This window comes from Rhopalosiphum padi, chromosome 3 (assembly GCF_020882245.1).
Source record: "Rhopalosiphum padi isolate XX-2018 chromosome 3, ASM2088224v1, whole genome shotgun sequence".
NCBI classification, from domain to species: domain Eukaryota; kingdom Metazoa; phylum Arthropoda; class Insecta; order Hemiptera; family Aphididae; genus Rhopalosiphum; species Rhopalosiphum padi.
Window position 1 is genome coordinate 75,445,620 of NC_083599.1, and position 21,467 is coordinate 75,467,086.

General features: G+C 35.9%; 1 protein-coding gene across 1 annotated transcript; it reads right to left on the reverse strand.

Moving 5' to 3' along the window:
• Window positions 1–8,897: 8,897 nt before the first annotated feature.
• On the reverse strand, window positions 8,898–17,888 carry LOC132925712 (uncharacterized). Its single transcript, XM_060990082.1, has 10 exons — window positions 17,839–17,888; window positions 17,056–17,175; window positions 16,132–16,771; window positions 15,851–16,073; window positions 15,497–15,760; window positions 15,033–15,410; window positions 14,368–14,886; window positions 14,195–14,289; window positions 9,326–9,528; window positions 8,898–9,237 (listed from the first exon to the last, which is right to left on the reverse strand). The coding sequence occupies exons 1-10, from the start codon at window positions 17,886–17,888 to the stop codon at window positions 9,105–9,107; spliced, it is 2,625 nt and encodes an 874-aa protein (XP_060846065.1). The 3' UTR covers window positions 8,898–9,104.
• Window positions 17,889–21,467: the final 3,579 nt, after the last annotated feature.

Genomic DNA, 21,467 nt, shown 5'->3' on the forward strand with positions numbered 1-21,467 from the left:
AAGCTGAAGTTATAGTACAAAATACAAATGAACTAGGTAATAAGTAATATTTATATTTTATATAATATCACAGACGACAGTGTTGTTAGTCGCGGACGAAAACAGTATATTTTTAAATTATATAACAACTAAAAACAATAATACATCGAATTAATAATATATCGTTATCGTATATTATAAACAACACGGCGACGGCGGCCGGCAGGCGGCAGCGTAATTTATATTTATATAAATACCTTATGTTTCGTATGTTTCTTAGAAAAGCAAATTTATATTTAAGGTACGATTATTATCGTATTGACGTATTATTTATGTTATATTCTATAGATTTTAAATTTACCAAAAACTGATAAACTCTTATTATAATCTAAAAATTGTAATTAGTTACTTGTACAACCAAATTGTCCGGCCCCATAATTCGATTATTTGACCGGCCCATCGGGAAATTTCCCGATCTCCCGATCTGCCAGTCCGCCACTGGGGTACGCATTGGGTGTGTTATAAAAAAACCGGAAAATCAGTTTTGTATTTCGACAGTTTCGGTAATCTCCGTCCTCCATTAGAGTTGGAAAAATATTTTAAGGGCTGCGATATCGAATATAACTACGAAAGGAAGCAGGCATACGATACTTTTAATTGCGGACATTTATGTTTAAAATTTTTAACCGCGAAACCATAATAATATATAGTTAAATAATATAATAGAATTTAAAATATTTATACATTTATTATTTAAATTTTCACCACGCCGGCATGTCGTCGCAAACAGTATCGTTGAGCGGTAACAGTTCCGAATTGGAATGTCATTTTTTCCCGCCCCTAGAATTGCCCGATAAATCCGTAATCGGACTTTTAAGCATCCAGACATATAATTCTATACCTAACGTCGAAGCCGGATGCGATACTCTACATATTATACACGGTGGGCTGCAGGGGACGACTAAGATTAAAATACCGACCGGATGTTATGAAATAATTACTCTGGAAACTAAAATACGCGGACTTTTGAAAGACATCGGTGTAAATTTTTTCAGTTTATCGACCGACAATAGCACGTTGAAATGTACAGTTTATTGTAATAGCGATATCGACTTGAACGTCGAGAACAGTATCGCTCCGTTATTGGGATTCGATAAGCGAGTTTTAACGCGCGGTCGTAGACATGAATCGGATCGCGTTGTGAAAATTATGAATGTAAACACGATAAAAGTCGAATGCAACTTAGCTTTAGGTTCATTCGACAACGGACGGCAATCGCACACGATACACGAATTTTATCCAGTCGTCCCACCCGGCTATAAAATAGTCGAAATACCGAAATATTGCGTGCTGTATAAATTGAAAACAAATACGATTGATTTCGTGCGAGTATCGTTGACCGATCAAAACGGAAAATTAATCGATTTTCGTGGCGAAACTGTGAACGTTCGGCTCCTCATAAAAAATGGGTTTGAAGTTTAACGTCGATAAATACGCGAACAACAATGTCGACAACCGCATTAAAGCTACGGCGGTCAGCAGGAGCACACCACAGCACACGGAACGTCATCGTAAAAAAAAAAAGTCGATAATATTTAAAAAAAATAAAAAACTGACATTAGTTAATCGTAAATTTTTACGCTTAATTACCAACAAGTAAATATCTATTCCGTGTTAAGAGGCCGTTCTGGTAGCGAAAAATCGACCGTAAAAACATGCTTTCGTACTTCCCATTTTCCTCAGCTCTCAGTAGTCGTAGAAACATGATTTATACACCAAAATAAACTTGAGAAGTTCCTCTAGATGATCTCGTTCCAGATTTTTGAATTTTTTTTTCAAACCGGAGATATTTGCATTTGAAATTTTCAAAATTTTTAACATTTTTAAAAAATCATATAAAATAGAAAAAAAATGATATCAAAAATCTGGAACGAGAAAATCTAGAGGAACTTCTCAAGTTTATTTTGGTGTATAAATCATGTTTCTACGACTACTGAGAGCTGAGGAAAATGGGAAGTACGAAAACATGTTTTTGGTTAAAAAATCATAAATTTACAGTCGTCATGTGCTGCTCTGCTAAGTATAGCGGCAGCGTTCGAGAACATGAGGTCTCCCGGGTTTTGTTGCCTTGCGGCTACAGCCGCGGACCTTATATTAGCGCTAAGCGCTAGTCAAGAGCCGCGGAGGTTCACGGTCAGCGCCCGGTGGTTTTACCCACCGGACGCCGGCCGCGCGTCGTCTAAGGACCACGAGCACCGGTCACACACCCGTTCCCACCGGAGTCGAGAGTGTAACCGTACCGTTGGCTAAGGCGTGCACGTGCCCTTCACCACCCTGGTAGGGTCGCGAGCTATCCTCATCGCTTCCCGTTTTTGGTCACAGGCAACCTTCGGTGTATATAGCCCTCCGATATGCTGGGTGGGCGCTAAGGAGATACTCACTCGGCAGCCTTCCCCTAGACCAAGCATTGGTCTTTTAACCACACGGTAGCTCCAGCTACTGCCACTTCGAAACCAAACCACCGTCGGCCGCGCCCGGTGACCGTGCGCGACCGCGCTGTGTGGGGGCACAGCGTCAGTTTCCCGACGCTGCGGGCCCCCCACATCCCGAAGCACCATTCTCGCCCCCGTTAGGTAGGCACATCAATGGTGGGATGCTCGGGCCGAGCATCGTCAGCATTGCGCCTCCGCTGTGACCCTCCCGAGATTTGGGCCGTGTACCGCGGGCTCACGGTGGGCCCTTACCGGCAGCGCTCGCTGCCGACGCGGAGGTAGCGACCCCCGAGTTTAAGGCTCGGTAGCCTATACCACGCCTCCCTGAGGCATCGCCGAGACGATCGACCCGCTCTTCTTGAGGTCACGGTCAGAACCTCCAGATCATCGATCTGTTCTTTGTCTGAGACTATCCTGCGCGAATGTTCGGAAGGCCTCGTATGTCGTCTTGTTAGTGATTATGGCTCCATCATATGGTGGCCAAGGACTTTGTTCTTGTCGTAGTTTTCTCTTCAGATTTTCTCTTTGGACTTTTGTTCTTGGGCAGGCTAGGAGAACATGTTTTACTGTTTCGCTGCCATTTCCACAGGCGCATCCTGGAGCCGGTACTCTGTTGAACGAGTGGAGCTTTCCTCGAAAGTCTCCATGTCCGGTGAGCATTTGGCTCGTATAGTGGTCCATAGTGAGTGGCAGTCCGTACCGGATTCTCACGTCCGGAATGAGTTGGAATGTCCACTCCCCTTTGTCCATTGTGTTCCATCTTTCTTGCCAGACCTCTAACAGATCATGCAGGTCCCTTTCATATTCTTGATGTGTGATGTCGTTTGTCTTTAAGGATCTTCGTAGGATAAAGCGTTTCACTTCTAAGTCCAAAGGCAGTTGCCCTGATATGACTTGAAGGGCAGCTGTTGACGTTGTCCTGTATGCGCCTGTTATGGCACGTAAGGCGTCTCTTTGAATGCTTCCTAGTGTTTTTATTGAGCATTTGAGCTCTAGTGCTTTTTGCCATATGGAGGCAGCGTATGTAATTCTCGGCAAGAACACCGATTTGTAAATTATCAGTGACGTGCTTTGTTCTACTCCCCAGTTCGCCGATGTCATGGAGCGTAGGCGTAGGAACATTTCTTTTGACTTGTCTGCAATGCCTTCAATATGTTCTCTGAATGACCTTCTCGGGTCTATAATGACTCCGAGGTATTTTACTGTCTTTGTCGCTGTGATCGGTATGGCGTCTGCACTTGAGCCAAATGGCACCGTGTATGTGGGTTTGACCCCACCTTTTAGTGTCATGATTTGGCTTTTTGCCATTGAGAATTTTAGGCCGTATTTATTTGACCAGTTTGTAAGTTGGTCAAAGTATTGACTAAGTCTTTTCTTGACTGTATCCAACCTTGCAGCCCCGACTGCAAGTGCTATGTCATCTGCGTATGCAATCATGTGTGATTGGTGTCCCATGGGCTCGAACGCATCTGACATCGCTACCTTCCAGAGTGTCGGTCCTAGTCTCGACCCCTGTGGGCAGCCTCGTGTCATTTGCCTCGATCTGATCTCTTTGTCTATCGTGAGTGTCGCTGATCTGTTCATGAGGTAGCTCTCAAGCAGTGCAAGCGTTCTTTTACTGATCTTGAGGACTCTTAATCGTTCAAAAATCGGTGTCCATCTGACGTAGTCAAATGCACCAGTGATGTCCAGGAAGGCACCGATTACTATTTTGTTGGGACACTGATCTGTCCAGTCGTATAATGCCTTAACAGCTGTCTCGGTTGATCTTCCGGTGACATACCCGTGTTGTTGGCCTATTTCGTTTAGTCCGGTTTCTTTTTCTAGTCTTGATGTTATTAGAGACTCCAATGCCTTACCGAGGGTAGGTAGCAGACTGATTGGTCTGTACGACCCCGTAAGAAGTGGGTTCTTTCCTTTTCCTTTCGGAATGATCACAAGGTTAGCGGTCTTCCAACAGTTAGGAAATCTTGCAATTTTTAGGCATTTTTCGTATAGATCCGTGATAGAATCTGAAATGACTGGCCATGCAATTCTTAGCATCTTGGCAGTTATTCCATCCAGACCTGGTGCTCTATCTGGCTTCATTTTCCATATGGCTTCTTTAACCTCCTGTGCGGTTGTGCTATCAGGAGGTGTGTCATCTGCCTGGTGATCATAAGGCATAAAAGTTTGCGTATTCCGATCCTCGGGCAGAAATGCCTCGAGAAACGTGTCTAATGTGTCTTTCATGTTGGTAGTGTAAGTCCCAGCACTGGTTTTCACCGTGGTGGGCATCGGATTCTTCCGAGAGCCGCTCTTAGCCCATTTAAATGCTTTACCCCATCGGTTTGTGTTCATGTCTGCACTGAACTCACGCCAGGAACTCATCTTGGCGAGTCTGATTTTGTGCAGGTGTTGGTTTCTTTGCTGTTGGTATGCCTGTCTGTTTGTGTTAGGGAGGCCCTCTCGCCTGACTCTCTGTAGCGACTTTTTTGATTCGGTGAGTTCGTCCGTCCACCACGGTGGTGTTGTTATACCAGTTTTGGTTCCTCCTCGCTTTGGCATGGAGAGCCTTGCCGCTTGGACGATTGCCTCTGTTAGGCTGCATGCGATTTCGTCAACAGAGTCGCCGAGGATATTCGTCTTTAGGCCTAGGAGCGTAAGTCTAAACTTGTCCCAGTCCGCTTTATCTGTTCTAAACCGTGTACCTGGGTTTACAATTTTCTTTTTAGGACTCTTAAGGTTTAAAGTGAACTCCAATGACCTGTGATCACTGTCTGTCCGGTCAGTCACGGTCCATCCTCTTACTGATCTTTTGATTGAGGGACTTGCCAGTGTTATGTCGATGTTCGACTCACCCATTTCGTTCCTTTTATAGGTCTTTAGGTCTTGAGGGGTATTTATGATGCGGAGATCCTGGTCATCAACCAGTTCCTCAACTATCTTTCCCCTTGTGTTGGTGGAGTTATTGTGCCATCTTGTCGAATGGCCGTTGCAATCAGCACCAATCAATAGGCGTCTATTTGCCAAGCTGATGTTGGTCAGTAGTTCGGTGAACATTGTTGTGGGCTTGTTATATCTAAAGTAAGACGACACTATCACAACGTCATCTTTGCTGGAGCCAATGCCAATTCTGGCAACCGCAATATAACGAGTTGTGAATTGTCCCAATTTTATTGCCTTGATTTTGTTATTTGTTATGATTATGGCAGCTTCGGGATTGTCTTCAGACAGGATCTGACGACAGCCCTCAAAGCAGGTTACGTAGCCATTGATTATCAGTGGGTCTTGGACGAGTATGATATCAATATTATCTTTCAAACATATGTCCCTCATTTGTTCGGAGGCGATCATTTGTTTGTTTAAGTTGACTTGAATAATCTTCAGGCCATTCATTATTTTTCTTCGTTTGTAGTTCCTGTTGTAAGCGGTTGACCGAAGTCAGTCCGCTTTGCAAGGCGCTTCAGAGCTGCTGTCCTTGCGGGACAGTTGTTGCTTGAGGCTTTATGTTTGCCCTTACAATTGCAGCATTTAAATTCTTTGATCTGACATGTTCGGCTGTCATGGCTTCCAGCACAGTTTCGACATGTCATGTCCTCTTCACGGCAATTCTTTGCCGTGTGGCCGTATTTCTGGCACTTGAAGCACTGTGAAACTGAATGATTCAGACTCAGTGTGCTACGTATGCCGCCGATATACGCTTTCTTTCCTTCGATTCTTCTAAGAATTTCAGGACTTACCTCAAGGACAAGGTCGGTGACTATCTCCGATCTTGGCCCTGAGTGATAGACAACTCTGATGTCCCGTACATCGGTCTCGGTTAGACCCAATTCCGGATTGCAATCTAGCAGTTCCTGGATTACTTCCGCGTCCGTGAGGCTGCTGTCTAGGCCCTTAAGAGTCAACCGTGGTCTTCTTGGAATGATTTCCGAGACCAAAGTATTTTCTCTTAGGGCATCTAGGGTGTCCTTATTGTCCGGTATCAGTATCGTCGGACCTTTTGTGCGGTTTTTATGAACCGCTAGTCTTGGGTTTTTAATATTATTCCTTAGTTCTGTCCAGAAACTTTTCCATAATTTAGGATATTCTTCGCTTGTCGCGGAATCCTTTAGGACAAACCTTTGCATGCCTGGTGGTTTTCTGATTTTATTCAGATCTACATTAGTCTTCTTATTACCTGTTCGCTTTTTGGTCCTTTCAACTACTTGGAATGTGCTTTCCGTTGTAGGTTGTCGGACTTTTGGCGCTGAGTTTTCTTCTACTGTCGCCGGTGTTATCTTTGTTTTTGTGTCTTTTGGCTTTTGTTTAGTTGTCTTTTTGGTGGTCTTTTTTCCAAGCCTTCCATCGTGGACACTGACCCTGCCGTATTCGGTGTTCGGCTTATTGCGTTGGACCACGTTTGAATAAGACGTGCCCTCGTCTGTTTGCGGTATAGATGTTTCATCATCATCATTTATGATGATAGTTTGCGGCCTACTGGGCTTAGTTGGCCTTTCTATTTTATTTTTTAGTATCTCTGTGTAAGCCCCTTCGAGCTTTGCGTGTTGATACGTGATGTCTCTTACAATCGAGCAGATGCGGTTGTAAGATCCCGTAAGTTCTTTTCGCATTGAAACTGTTATTCGCTTGCTCAAGCTGTCGCTTTCTATGATTGTTTTGAGGTTGTCTAGTTCCGCGTGGACTAGGTGGTTTAATTCACCAACAGTCTCCACGGGTGCCTCTTCTGTTTTTGTCTTTTTAGTTGTGGTCTCAGTTTTATCAATGGGACTCATGTCTTTCTCGGGTTCGTGTCTCTTCTGCGAAGTAGACGGACCCCCCGGAGTTTCAAAGCTACCCATTTCCAAAAAAGTGTTCTCGGTCGCCGAGACGACCGAACTTTGGCTATCCACTCGTCTAAAGGTCAGTTGTTGTGGGCCCGGGCTTTTCGGGCTATGCAGGATCCTCATTTGGTCGTCTTCAGATAGTTCCTCGTGCATGTGTTCATGAAGGATCAACTGAGCCGTCTCAAGAGAAGCTTTTGATTGTTTTGCAAGGTCGTGTATTTGGAACCTGTTTTTATTAGATAGGCCTTTGATCGCTAATGTGTCGAGGTCTTGTAATACTTTATCTATTTTGTCCTTGACAAGTTCTAGGTTAATGCCTGATTTGATCTTGCATTTATCAAGAAATAGTATTTTGTATATTAGACTGTCTAATACTTGTATCATTTTACCTCGATTGTGGTCGTTAACGGTGTTGTGTTTTCCCGTTATTGCGTTCTTTGGCCAATAACTGTCATCCTGAAAGAACTCTTTAACGCAGTCCAGTTGCCTTTGCATGTTTGTAATGTCCGATTCCGATATATCAAATTTATCCATTTCCGTATTCCAGCTTACATTAACCGAGCTATTGATGACGACCGATGTGGCGAGCTCACCCACATCTGCCGGGTCTGAGGTTTCCGAGGCCTCTGTACCAGTAACATCATCTTCTGTTTTATTTGTTGTGTCCATATTGAGTTTTGATGGGAGCGCCATCTTTTAGCCCAAGTCCCTCTGGCCGCCGGTGGGCTATGCCGGCGGTTGCATGTTTGCCAAGGGTGGATGTCCAGAGTCGGCCTGCTCCGGACAGTTGAAAGTCTCTTAGCGCCGGACGTGTGTCTGGTCGGGCGGGGTCACCGCGACAAGGTGGACTTTCTTCGACCCCGAGCGTTCGAGAACAGTGTTCATGCCACCACCCCGCACGCGACTGCAGCCGTACCGCACCATAGGTTTAAACTGGTTTTCATATCGCAGTTTATAAATAAATATTGTCAATACGATAACAATTATGTTGGCGACCGAATAATATTTTAACCGATATCGAATTTTATATTTCGTGTATTATTATTCTGCACGCCGTATTAAAGATCTCACGTTATCATAAAATTATTATAATTTGTTTAATAAAAGTACGATTTGAATAATTATTTTTTTAATCTTGAAGAGAATTTGATGATTTAGTTAATTTTATTTACGCTGAACCACATATGAAAAAAAAAATATGAAATTTAAATCGATATAACAAAAAAACACCTTAGGTACCTACAATCTGCACGGTTACATATGAATAAATAATAGCCTGTTGAATAAAGTGACAAATTTAATTAATGTACTTACGATATAACTCGATAACTTATAATAATCTAAATAATAAGTGATATAAATCCCTAATTATATTAATTATTTACATAAATCAGTCAAATACTGTAATTATTTTTAATTAGTAGGTACGTCTATTATAGATTATTTATTTATTAAATTTAATAATAACAAATAAACAAATTGAAGCCAATTAAAAATATGACAAAACTAGTTGGCACCAATATACATTTATTTTTTTAAAATTATTAATTAAATAATTGTATATTCATATTTACAACAATTACAACCTATATAATATACAATAAGTACATTTGATACGAGAATGAGAAGCACATAATAAATTGTCAAGTCGTATAAAATAAAAAAACTATAATATAAGAATAATATATATCACGATATGATAATAGTAGTAATTACTAATTATTATTATTATATAATGTTAAAAAATATACAAATATATAAATTAAAAGCTGTATATCATTGCACGTCAATACATCTAGAAACAGCTTTATTTATTTATTTCGTTTTTTTACTTTAATTTTTTTGTTTGTTTTGTTTTTATATTTTCCAAAATATGTTGAGGATCTAAAATGTCATCTACCAACAGTCTCTTTCCATACTGGGGATTGACTATTTCTGGAAGTAAGCATTCTGTATAAAAACTGAAAATAAAATTTGTTATATTTATATAATTACATCAAAATATTCAAAATCCAATTATCATAAATCTAAAAAATAAAGTTAATTTACACTTTTAACTTTTCAATCATTTTTTCGCGCCAGAAAGAATCATCGAAACCAATTATTTGTGTTTCTATCCAATTCGCCGAATAAACAACGAAATAGCAAAAATTTCGTTTTGAAATTTGCATTTGTCCTTGAACTTGATAGTAGTAACTATGATCCACTTTTAATTTCATTTTTCCGTTTTCACTGAGACGACAGAAGGATAACTTTTTTTTTTTTTTTTTTTTTTTTTTTTTTTATTTTTAATCTAGAATTTATACAATCTATACTACAAAAAGTACAATAAGCATAATGTATGTTTAATTAAGTGCAATAGCTTGAATGTCTTGAGAGAAGAAACCGTCCAGTGAAGATACTTCGACTTGAATTTACAATTATTTAGGTGTATTCATATTATGTTTACTTTATAAGGTCACGGGGCCATTGTCGTTTAAGTCTCCTGGTGGGATTTCCTGGGATGGAGATGGATAATAGCTTTTTTATATGGGGATTAGGGTGATTTTGAAGGCGATTCCTAAATTTTGAGTAGTATAGCTTGGCTGTATCAGTGACTTTCGGAATGTGAAGATCTGTATGAAGTGTGTGGTTTGAAATATAAGGAGGAGCATTGGTTATGAGTCGGAGGATTTTTGATTGAAACACTTGTATTTTTTTTGTATTTGATATTTTTGCCGAGCCCCAGAGCTGTATGCCATAGAGCCAGATAGGCTTAAGAAGAAGATTATATATATGAATTTTTGTTTTGAGGGATAATTTTGAGAATTTACCGAGAATAGGTCTGAGAGAGTAGAGTCGTTGATTTAATTTTAATTTTGTTGTGTGTATGTGTTTAGCCCATGTTAGACGTTTGTCGAAGGTTAGACCTAGATATTTGGCTGTTTCGGAGTTTGGTATTGGTTTGCCGTTTATATGTACCGGAGGAGGTTGTCTGTGGCGAAGAGCAAAGGTGGTGTGTACAGATTTGTTTTCATTAATTTTGACGCGCCAGAGGGAGTACCAGTGTGATAGATCATTTAGGTGTCTTTGGAGAGTAGTTGAAACCATGTCAGAATCGGTGTGGGTGGCATATATTGCTTTGTCGTCGGCATATTCAGCTATTTGTGTATTCGGATTGGTGGGTTGGTCTGCAGAGTATAGATTAAAAAGAGTTGGAGATACAACAGCGCCTTGAGGAACACCAGCTTTTATTGGGGATATACTGGAGTATTCGGTTCCTGACCTGACAAAGAAGTAACGTTCGTTGAGGTATGATTTAAAAAAAAGGTAGTATGATGGGGGTAGGAACGATTTTAGTTTATAAAGAAGACCGGGATGCCAGACCTTGTCGAAGGCCTGTGCAACATCAAGAAATACTGCAGAAGTGTACAGTTTCTTTTCCAGAGAATAGGCAATAGTATCGGCTAGTCGGTGCATTTGATGGATGGTTGAATGGTGTTCTCTAAATCCAAATTGCGTGTCAGGAATTAGTTTCTTTTCTTTGATGATTGGGTAGATTCTGTTTAGTATGAGTTTTTCTAAAAGTTTTGCAAAGAAAGGTAACAAACTAATTGGCCTATATGAGGAGGGGTTATCTATTGGTTTATTTGGTTTAGGGAAGAGAATAATTGTGGCAAGTTTCCATTGAATCGGGAAATATGAAAGTCGGAGTATTGCGTTAAAAATATGAGTGATGTGTACTATAGCTTTGTTTGGAAGTCTGCGGGCTATTTCGGCTGTTATCAAATCATGACCAGGTGATTTACCTAGTGGAAATTTTTGTATGAATAATTTTATCCCATTTGGAGTGAATGGTTTGGGTGGAAGTGTCATTGGGAGTGGGCTATCTAGAAAATTGCGTACTTTGTTTTCTATGGAAGGAATGGTGGAATCGTTTGGGTTAAAGACTTGGGAGAGATGATGTCTGTGTACTTCTGCTTTCTCTTTATCGTTTATAGCGAGACTGCCGTCTATTTTTTTGATTGGAAATGACATTGTTTTGATTTTTAAGATTTTTCTAGTGGTTTTCCACAGAGAGCCATCTTTTTCAGTTAAGAGGCTAGTTTGTTTGGCGAAGTCTTCTGAACGTTGTTTCGCCATTTGTCGTTTGAGTAATGTGCATAGGTGATTATAATTAGTTTTATCGGTGGGATATTTTGTTCTCTGCCAGGTTGCTCTGGCACGACGTTTTTGGACAATAAGAGATCTTAAATAGGTAGGCAAAGAGAGATTACTTTGATTGTAATTATCAATTATTTTTGGTTTACAAGAGGACCATGCTGCATTTTGTATTGTTGATGTTAGATATTGTACTGATTCCTCAAGTTGATTTGGAGATTTTAAACTAACGTTCAGGTTAATGTCGTTTGTGAGTATCGATTGGAATTTTTCCCAGTTAATTATTCCATTGATTAATGATGGATTCATTAATCTTTTTTGAGGAGAGGTGTCAAGGGTGAGAAGTACTGGCGAGTGGTCTGAGTGAGGATTCGTTAGATTATCTATGATGGTGTTAAATCTGTTCGGTATTTTAGAGACGAATATGTCAAGGATATCTGGTCGCTTTCGGGGTGATGTTGGCCAATATGTGGGGTCTTGGGGTGAAATGATTAAGTAATTTTTGGTAGTAATAACTTGTCTAAGAGAGTTACCTCTTGGTGAGTTTGAGTGACATCCCCATTGGGTGTGTTTGGCATTGAGGTCGCCACCAACAATAAAGTAATTTCCGAGAGAGTTGAAAAATTGCTCAAATAGTATTGTGGTAATGATTTGGTTAGGGGGACAGTATGCTGCCGAGATGGAGATAGGAGAATGGTCTAGAGTAATTTGTATGGTGAAAGATTGTATGTGGGGTTCGCTAATTTGAGAGACATTGTGAAAGAGAATTGTAGATCTAATGATTATCGCCGCTCCCCCGTGTGCGGTACCGTCTGGGTGGTTTGATCTCAGTATTGTGTAGTCGGGTATGTGTATTTTTGTTCTGTTAGTGAGGTGTGTTTCAGATATTAGAGCTATATCTATACGTTTTTCATGAAGTACAAGTGAGAGTTCGGCTACATGATTATGAATACCATTGGCATTCCAAAGGAGTATGAGCAATGATTTGGAGGTTTGGGTATTATTTGTCATTTTGGGCTGCAAGTTTGGCAAGGACTGTTGTAAGAAGGGAGAGCAATGGATTTATGATAGCTTGGAAGTCACTGATAAATTTAGATAATAAGGTACCTGTGTCTAATTGATTACTGTTGTTAGATTTCGGAGGTTCCTGATTCGAGGTTACATTTGCATAAGTTCTATTTTGAGAGGGCGAGGGATTGGATTCAGTCGAAGAAGTCTTCACTGTGGTTTTTGGATTGGACTGGTTGTTGATTGAAGTTGATTGGATGGTTCTTGAGTTTGGGTTGCGACGTCTTTGAAGCTCCTTGTGAATTTGGCATCCTTTATAGTTTGCAGGGTGTTCGCCCTGACATAGCGCGCATTTGGCGGGTAGATTTCGAGGCTTTAAACATTCTGAGGTGATGTGATGTTCAGCACACCGAACGCATCTTGGTGTATGTGCACAGTACGTTTTTGTATGACCGTATTCCTGGCAATTCTGACATTGTACTAGGTCACGTTTTTTATATGGTTCTTCTATTTTTACCTTAGTATGAAGTATGTGGTTTATGTGGAAGATGTCTTTATTTAACTCTGAAGGTTCGAGATCAACAAAGAATATTGGAAGATTTAATTTTGTTGTTTTATGTAGGACATTTGTGATTTGGCGTACTTGAAAACCGATTTCTTCTAAAGCTGTTCTAATTTCTGCTGTGTTCGTTGTTGGGTGAAGATTTCTTATGACTATGCGGTAGGCTTTGTCTTTTTTGCATTTGATAGGTGTGGAATTCGGCTTCTGCACCTTGTAAGAAACGGATGATTGCTCGGTAGGTTTCTGGGTTTTTTGTTTAGGATTTTGAGGTTGTTAATGCTTGACTTAAATGTGAAGTTTTCAGGACCCACAAGGTCTATGAGTTCCGAGCGTAGACTTACAAAGTCTTTAATTCCTTTTACTATTATGGGAGGGGGTAGATTTGTACTTTTTACCTGTGAGGTGCGCTCTTCAGGGTTGCTTACATTAGGATCTGGGTTTGGTGTTATTGTGTCAACTTCGATTGCTTCAGTTTGCGATAGAACATCAAATCGATTTCTAGAAATAAATAGCTTTTTGTGTCTGTTGGTATTTTGAGTTGGAGAGCTTGGTTCTGAGGAACTTGAGCGGTTTCTTTTCTCGGCTTGATGTGTCCAGCCATCATTATTTGGACTATTTAAGTTATTTTGTGTGGGTGAATGGCTCACGTTGGGATTATTTGTCGATAAGTTTAGGCGAGCATCCTGTATAATGGTTTTATTATTTGTATTATTATTATTAATATTTTTATTTTTAATATTAGTTTTAGTTTTTGGATTCGGCGATTGTGGCATGTTTGTCACGGAGACAAAGGTCACGCACCGCTACGCGACGTATGCGATAACGGCGGCCGTGCGGCGTTCACGATAACGCGACGGCTGTACGGTAATTAAGACACTGGAAATTTACGAACGAACTTGATTCACTTATATAACAGAATTACTAATATAATATAATATATTACATTTGTATTATGTATATGTATATATATATATGTATGCTACATAATATAATATAAACATATATAAATTTGGAAAAATTTGAGCATCTATGATCGAGATCTCGGCGGTATTTAACGGAGCGACAAAGAGGCGTGCGTTAGGTACGGCTGCTCGCGCGATACTATAGAAGGATAACTAAAATTAAAATATATTATATAAGAACATTTTACATTTTTCAAATTTTGATTTTAAATATTTTAATAATAAAATAAACTTTTTATTATATACCTTTTTACTGTTTATAGCTTCTAAAAATGTCTTAGTGTCTTTTATTCCAAACGGACATTTAATTTCCACTATAAAATCATCACCGACAAGGCCATCTATAGATGTTTAAAAAAATTAAATTAGTATTATTGATTTAATTAATATCTATAATTGAGAACTATAATATATTTTACCTGGAGAAGCTGCTAAATAAGGAAAATGTTCATCAATAATAAGTCCACATTGATTTACTTTACATTGTAATTGTTTTTCCAATGCGACGATAGCTTGTGGTTCAGTGGCTTTACCATAATCTGTAGCTTTCGAAGAAAACTTCCTATAAATTATATCATAGACTGTATTCTTGCACGACGTAGTTGGTCGAAGTTTACAAACGCGACCAAAATTTGACGCCGTGAGTCGACTTCGACGTTCAACATGCCAAATTTGTGAATTGGCCTGATCTCTTGTTTTTTCTTCAATGGCTAACCGTTCATGTTTGTCCAATCGTAAGGCATTAATGAAATTTTCTTTCGTTTTTTCTAGTTCTTCTTTTGAAATATTATCTTCCGGTAATGGTTCAGCTAAACCATAATGTTGATCCGGGCCATTATTATACCTTTTTTCCGAATTTCCAGGAAAAAGAAGTTTTTTAGATTTTGGCTGACATCTTTTCTTTTCACTCGATGCAAGAAATTTTTTCCCTATTTCCCCTAAAAAAAAAACATAAATGTGTAAATGATTTAAAAATAATGACTTGACATTTTTAAATACATATTTACGTTTTAAAAAATGTACGTTTTATAGGTGCCTATATCATTTTTCTTTAAATATTAATATATGTCATATTATTATTTACCTGGACTTATTTCATCGACCATATTTTTATGCATTAACCGGAGAAACTTTCCACCTGAGTTGCATGATATAACCGCAGCTTCAACTCGAGCATTATATGAATTTCTTTGGGAATAATTTATTCGTTTACCCGCTAAATATTTATTAATTACACTATTGAATTGTTCACATACGTTATTGTCAACATTCATCAGTAAACTATCAACATTTACTACTAAACGAGATATTAATTGGGATATATCGCTCACAAGCCCTGATCTTTCGGCATCTTCGATCATATTTTTTTCATTTCCTTGCGTACCCTTACAAAAGTATGATTCACATCGATCATGGGCTCCCAAAATGTGTCGAAAACTGTTATTTATATCTTGTCGTAATCCTTAAATAATATAATAATATTATAATACTATAATTGTGTTAATTTATAATGTTATCAAAAAAAAATAATTATAATAATTAACTTGCCTACTGATTTTTGGTAATCTGTTTGGCCTTGTAAACTATTACGATACTCAATTGCCTTAGTTATTGAAAATCTAAAGCGTAATATATTTGATTTTAAATGTTTTCTTAACGAAATCGGATACTTGGTATTTAATGTCATAGCTACTAATTTTGTCCCATAATTTCGCAATAAATGGTTGCGACATTCTATTTTTATGACGGGTAGTCTAGGTCCATAAGGCATTATTTCAGCTAATCTTTTTGTAACGCTTGAGTCTCCGTCTCCTATGCATTTTTTCATTATATTTATAAGGAATTAACTAAAATTATATAGTTGAAAAAATATGCACGATTGTAAAACGTGGAGTAGCTTACCTATTAGTTTATTGTATTTTAGACCATGCATTTCTAAACTCTGTTTAAACCCATCAGCAACACCATCAGCTTCCATACTTGTAGCATCCCTTTTCCAATTTAAAAAACACGTATGTTCAGGTGGATTTAATTTTTTATTTTTCGCCCTCTGGCAAATCACACAAAACCGATTTCTAATGCCCACAAATAAAATTTTTTTCGATCTATAACCAATTATTGTTGCCTGAAATTATGCAATGTAATATTAAAATTTATAAAATTGGTATATGTACATTTTTTACCACTCCAGATAATGCATCATATTTAGTCTTATAACTGCGTTTAGACCATTGTCCATCTGCGACAACCGTACACATAGGAATTCCATCAGTATCTACTGATCCCGCTTCTATTGCTAAACGACGTTCTTCATCACCGGCGATTTTCATTTGTGCTTCTGCGACATCATGAATTCTTTTGTTGATAAATCTTTGAACTAATACAAAAGTACATGACGCCATACATGGAATATCCATTGTCGCGCACAATTCTGATAATTGCGTATATCCAATTCCAGCTGATATCGACCCAGCAACGGCGGCTTCGTTAATTGGTAAATAACTTTCCGGTTTCGATTTTTCCGAGTCAATAAACATAATAATATGACAAATATCACATTTAAATTTAAAAGTTGATCTTAATCCATGTTTTTTTTCGGAAATAAACGTCATGTTTAAAAATGAACAACCAAATGGTCCTTTGTGATCACTATTTTTAATTTGATAAAAAACGTAATTCATATCTACTATTCGTCTACCGGAGTTTTCATATCCAACATATTGATTACTAGATATAGATTGTTCACACACCAAATCATGTTTGTGAAAGGTTTCTTCAGTAACCAAATCATTAATTTCAATGTCTTCCGGTTTAGTTATTTCACTAGAAAAAATTTGAAAAAGCTATATAAAACTAATAGATTGTGTTTCATAAAAATCACAGGCTCAATTTCAATTTGTATTATTATTATTTTTATTATTATTTTAAATTGAAATTGAATTGCTTTTTACAAAATAATAATAATTATAAAATTATAAAAAAATACTTAGGTAGGCACAATTTTATAAGCATTTAAACTTAAGGTCCACCCTAGTCCCCTAAACTGCGCCTATGCATATAATCTATTTAAATAATACATAATATATAATTATAGATTTAAAGCTTACCTGTTTGTTTCCCTTGATGAACATGGTGGTTGATTATCAGCACCTAAGAAAAAGGGTTCCACAACAGGTTCTATTACCTCAGAATCGTTCCTTGAATTAAAATAAAAATGAATTATATAAAATTATATACTTATTTAATTATTAAAAAAAATATTTATGTTTAATTTAAATACTTGTTTTGGTTACGAATTCCAAAAAGGTCCCTCATTCGAGAACTCAGGTTTTTTTTTTAACGATAACTTCTTTGATTGATATCGTTTTTTATTTTTTGATGGATCCATTTTATATTAAAAATACGATGAGTACGTAATAAAATAAAAGTAAAGTGAGAAAATTTAAAGTATAACAAAATGATAATATTATAACAGTGATCTGTGTTTTACTCACTCTTGCGCGCGTATGCCTAAGACTAACTAAAATAATTATAATCGTTTAAAAACTGTGGGGTTAAAATTGATGGCACTCATTATTATTATTATTATAATTATCACAAATATTTAATTGAAATTTTAAACTTTTTACCAATATAATTGTCTTATACATGACATTATGTTTACCATAATCTTACTCTAAGTATAATAAATTAAATGTGATATTTGCATACGTTTATAATTATTTATCAATAATTAAAGGACATAAAAATTATAATTTAAATATAATCTATTTAATTAAATTAGCTAATCTAAAATAATAGCATGTAAAGTTACAATTAAACAGCTAAAAAAAAGGTTATAAATTTGTTGTCCACTGTGGAAATCATTTAGTCTACAAGACAATAGTTACAAATCAAACATCAAATCACTTTTCACGTTCTGGACCAGCGTTACGACCATTTTCAACTTTTCAAGTAAGCGTAAATACTTATTATTGTATTATTTATATTTTACGAATAGGCACCAGAAATTTATGCATTTTTATATTCTTACTAAATAGTCAAAAAAAAAAACTAAAGCAATAAAAATTTGTATTACATCTCAACAAATCTAAATAGGTACTACAAAATTTCATTTTAACTTTTTTGTATATTTCCAGTTTTTTTTTTAATTTTCAGCTTATTAATTTTTATTACTAAATTTCAATAACAAAACAATAAATTAATATACTTTACAAATAATAGATTTTATGTATTTTAAATACACACTAATTTCGTCGATTGACGTGTATATTTGAAATAAATTTACAAATATATACATTTATATTATTTTATACATTTTTACTACAACTATAATAATTTTAGTTTTTATTTTTAAATATATTAGGTGAAAAATATATATTATTAATAACTAAATGTTTATATTAAATTTGTAATAAATACGAATTCAAAGTAAAATTGTATTATTTAATAAGTATTTATTATTATTTTTTAATTCTATTCGATATTTACATTTGATAAAGACATATTTTAGCAATTTTAAGTGTGTATAAATGCATGCTTTTTTGATTAATTTTTAATACATCCATTTCTGAGTCATACTTATGGATAATATTTATTTTATTTAGTTAATTTATTTACTTTTAAATTTTATAGGTTAAACAATCAACAATCAACATGTATATCAAAAATATAATACTTGTTATCATTACCAATTATATACATTTTAATGAATCCGAATTCATTGCGTACGATTGTGATGGGCCTGCTCAAAATGTTACGTCGTTTAACAGTTTAGAAGTGGATAACTGCGATTTTCCAATACCATCAAAAACACAACAGGTACCAAGAATACAATTGCTACAAAGGATTGAAACCTACCCTGTTCATTTTAAATCGTGTTTTCATATCAGTTGATTATTTAATAACTAGATGCTCGATATTTGAAGACGCGCAAGCCGTAGAGGGAGGGTATTTTTCTGAAATAGTAGAATTAGGAAATGCTCGATGTTGGGAAATTCATCAAAAACGATCCTTTACTTTTCCCCTGGGAGGTTTAGTAACGGATTTGCAAATGAATGAAACAACATTAATATCGCACACAGTAGCGGGATCTCTGGACAGATTTGGAAATTGTAAAGGCACCAATTATAAATCAAATAGGGGAGAATGGGAAAACGTTATAGTACAGGCCAAATTTAAAATATATTTATCAGAAGGTACGGCGATAGCAAACAGTAAAGACAACACCCTTATTCTTCCGTCGGGTACAAAAATGAAATTATCTGATAATTATGGTGTTGATACGTTTAAAGGCGAAACTGTATGGACAAACAATCATTATAATTGTGAAGAACAAGATTTTGTTGTTCTATTTGACGGTCCAGCATCATTAATTACCTCGATCACTAACGACAACTCGACTTTATATACGTATATCGTAGAGACAGACAAAATAGTGTTTGCTCTCAAAAAAATTAAAAAAACATTCGCTTGTGAAATCCCTGTAATTCAAACAGAACATACACAATTACTCATTCTTACGGATACCATGTTTTTAAATAATTTTCATATAAAATCAATTTCTCCGCAAAACACTGATTTAATAGCGTATGTAAATACAAAATTTGTATACGTCGAAAATTTTTTTAAATCAACAATAACAGCATTATATAATGATTTATTACAAAAACAATGTGTGCTTGAACGGCAATTATTACAGCAAAGACTTACCTTAGCCTCAAACAATCTTCCCGAGTTTGCATATATTATGGGTGGAGGGCCTGGATTCACTGCCGTCAAGCACGCCGAAATAATTTATTTAATAAAATGTAAAAAAGTTAGTGTCGAGGTAACTAAAAAAGACACGTCGTGTTACAATGAATTAACAGTTTTGTATAATAACAAAACTTATTACATGGCTCCAAAAACGCATACTTTACAAAAATATGGAACGCAAATTAATTGCAATTCATTATTCCTACCTGCATTTAATTTAGATGGAAATTGGTATGGATTTTTTCCAAATATTCAAGAAATAAAAACGCCACAGAAATTAAAACCAAATACGGCATGGACGTGGACATACAAAAGCTTAGATTTTCTCATGAATTCCGGTATTTATACAAAAGATACAATGAAAGCTTTCCAACAACATATAATATATCCCCAAGAAGTGGACGCTGTCAAAAATAATATAATTAGACAATCTATGGGTTACGAAACAGTAAGCCAAGGCCTTCAATTTAAATATTTGATAGACGAGAATTCACTAGGAAAAATGGTTGAAGACAAATTATTTAAATTATGGGGTTGGTTTACTACAATTGGGACTTTTGTATCGGGGTTAATGGGGATATTGTTTGTCGTAAAAGTTACATTAACACTCGTCGATACGGGTATTAATATTACTTTTTTGTATAAAACTTTTGGGTGGAGTACGAAGCTTTTAGGTTGTTTTTTTTCTAGCATTACTCATCATTTAATACTTAGGTATAATAAAAATAACTATTCAAAAAATAAAGAGTTTGATGAAGACTCGTTAGAAATAAAAACCTTTCAATGTCAAAAAAATAAAATAAATATTTATCCAAATTTACAGCACGAAATGGTATAAAGTAAAAAAATGAAAAAATAATTATTTAAAATTTAAGTGATAAAAATCAGTATCAAATGTATTGATTAATAATTAATTTGTTTAATTTGTTTGTACATTTAATATTTTATTTATATTGTAATTATATTTGTAACGTATGTTTATATTTTTTGTATTGATGACGGCAATAAGCTATTATATTATCATTGAATTGTTATACATTATATTTTGTTTCATTATTTTACATTTAATTATGACCTTTTTACATAATATATAATATGTATATGTACATTATAACTATAATGACATTTCATTAAAAAAATATATATTATAATATTATACGTAAGTTATCCATTATCTGTGAATACTAATATTAATTTAAATTATCAATTATAAAAATTATCTTTAATCTAAATGTTGTGTTTAAATCAATTATATTATTAAAAATGTATACTATTATCGCAAGTTAAAAACCTAACAAATTGTATTGTCATTTATTAATTAACATACATTTATATGTATTTATATATATAATATATATTTATTATTTTATATGTCATATCTAAAGTAATAATGCAATAAATATAAATTAGAACTATGTTGTAAAAGAGATTGTTTAGTTAATTTATTTCGTTCCAGATTTTTGATATCTTTTTTTTCTATTTTATGTGATTTTTTAAAAATGTTAAAAATTTTGAAAATTTCAAATGCAAATATCTCCGGTTTGAAAAAAGAATTCAAAAATCTGGAACGAGATCATCTAGAGGAACTTCTCAAGTTTATTTTGGTGTATAAATCATGTTTCTACGACTACTGAGAGCTGAGGAAAATGGGAAGTACGAAAGCATGTTTTTACGGTCGATTTTTCGCTACCAGAACGGCCTCGTTTGTGAACGCGCGCCCGTATCATATTTAAATTACGTAAGTGACCGTATTGATACGAAA

Bases quoted from the DNA above. Each gene is read 5' to 3' on its own strand.
- LOC132925712 (XM_060990082.1), bottom strand. From the start codon at position 17,888: ATGGTCGTAACGCTGGTCCAGAACGTGAAAAGTGATTTGATGTTTGAT. The intron at 15,761-15,850 runs GTAAGCTACTCC...AAAAATGCATAG, and splicing joins AAAATACAATAAACTAATAG to GAGACGGAGACTCAAGCGTT. The intron at 15,411-15,496 runs GCAAGTTAATTA...ATATTATTTAAG, and splicing joins AGATTACCAAAAATCAGTAG to GATTACGACAAGATATAAAT.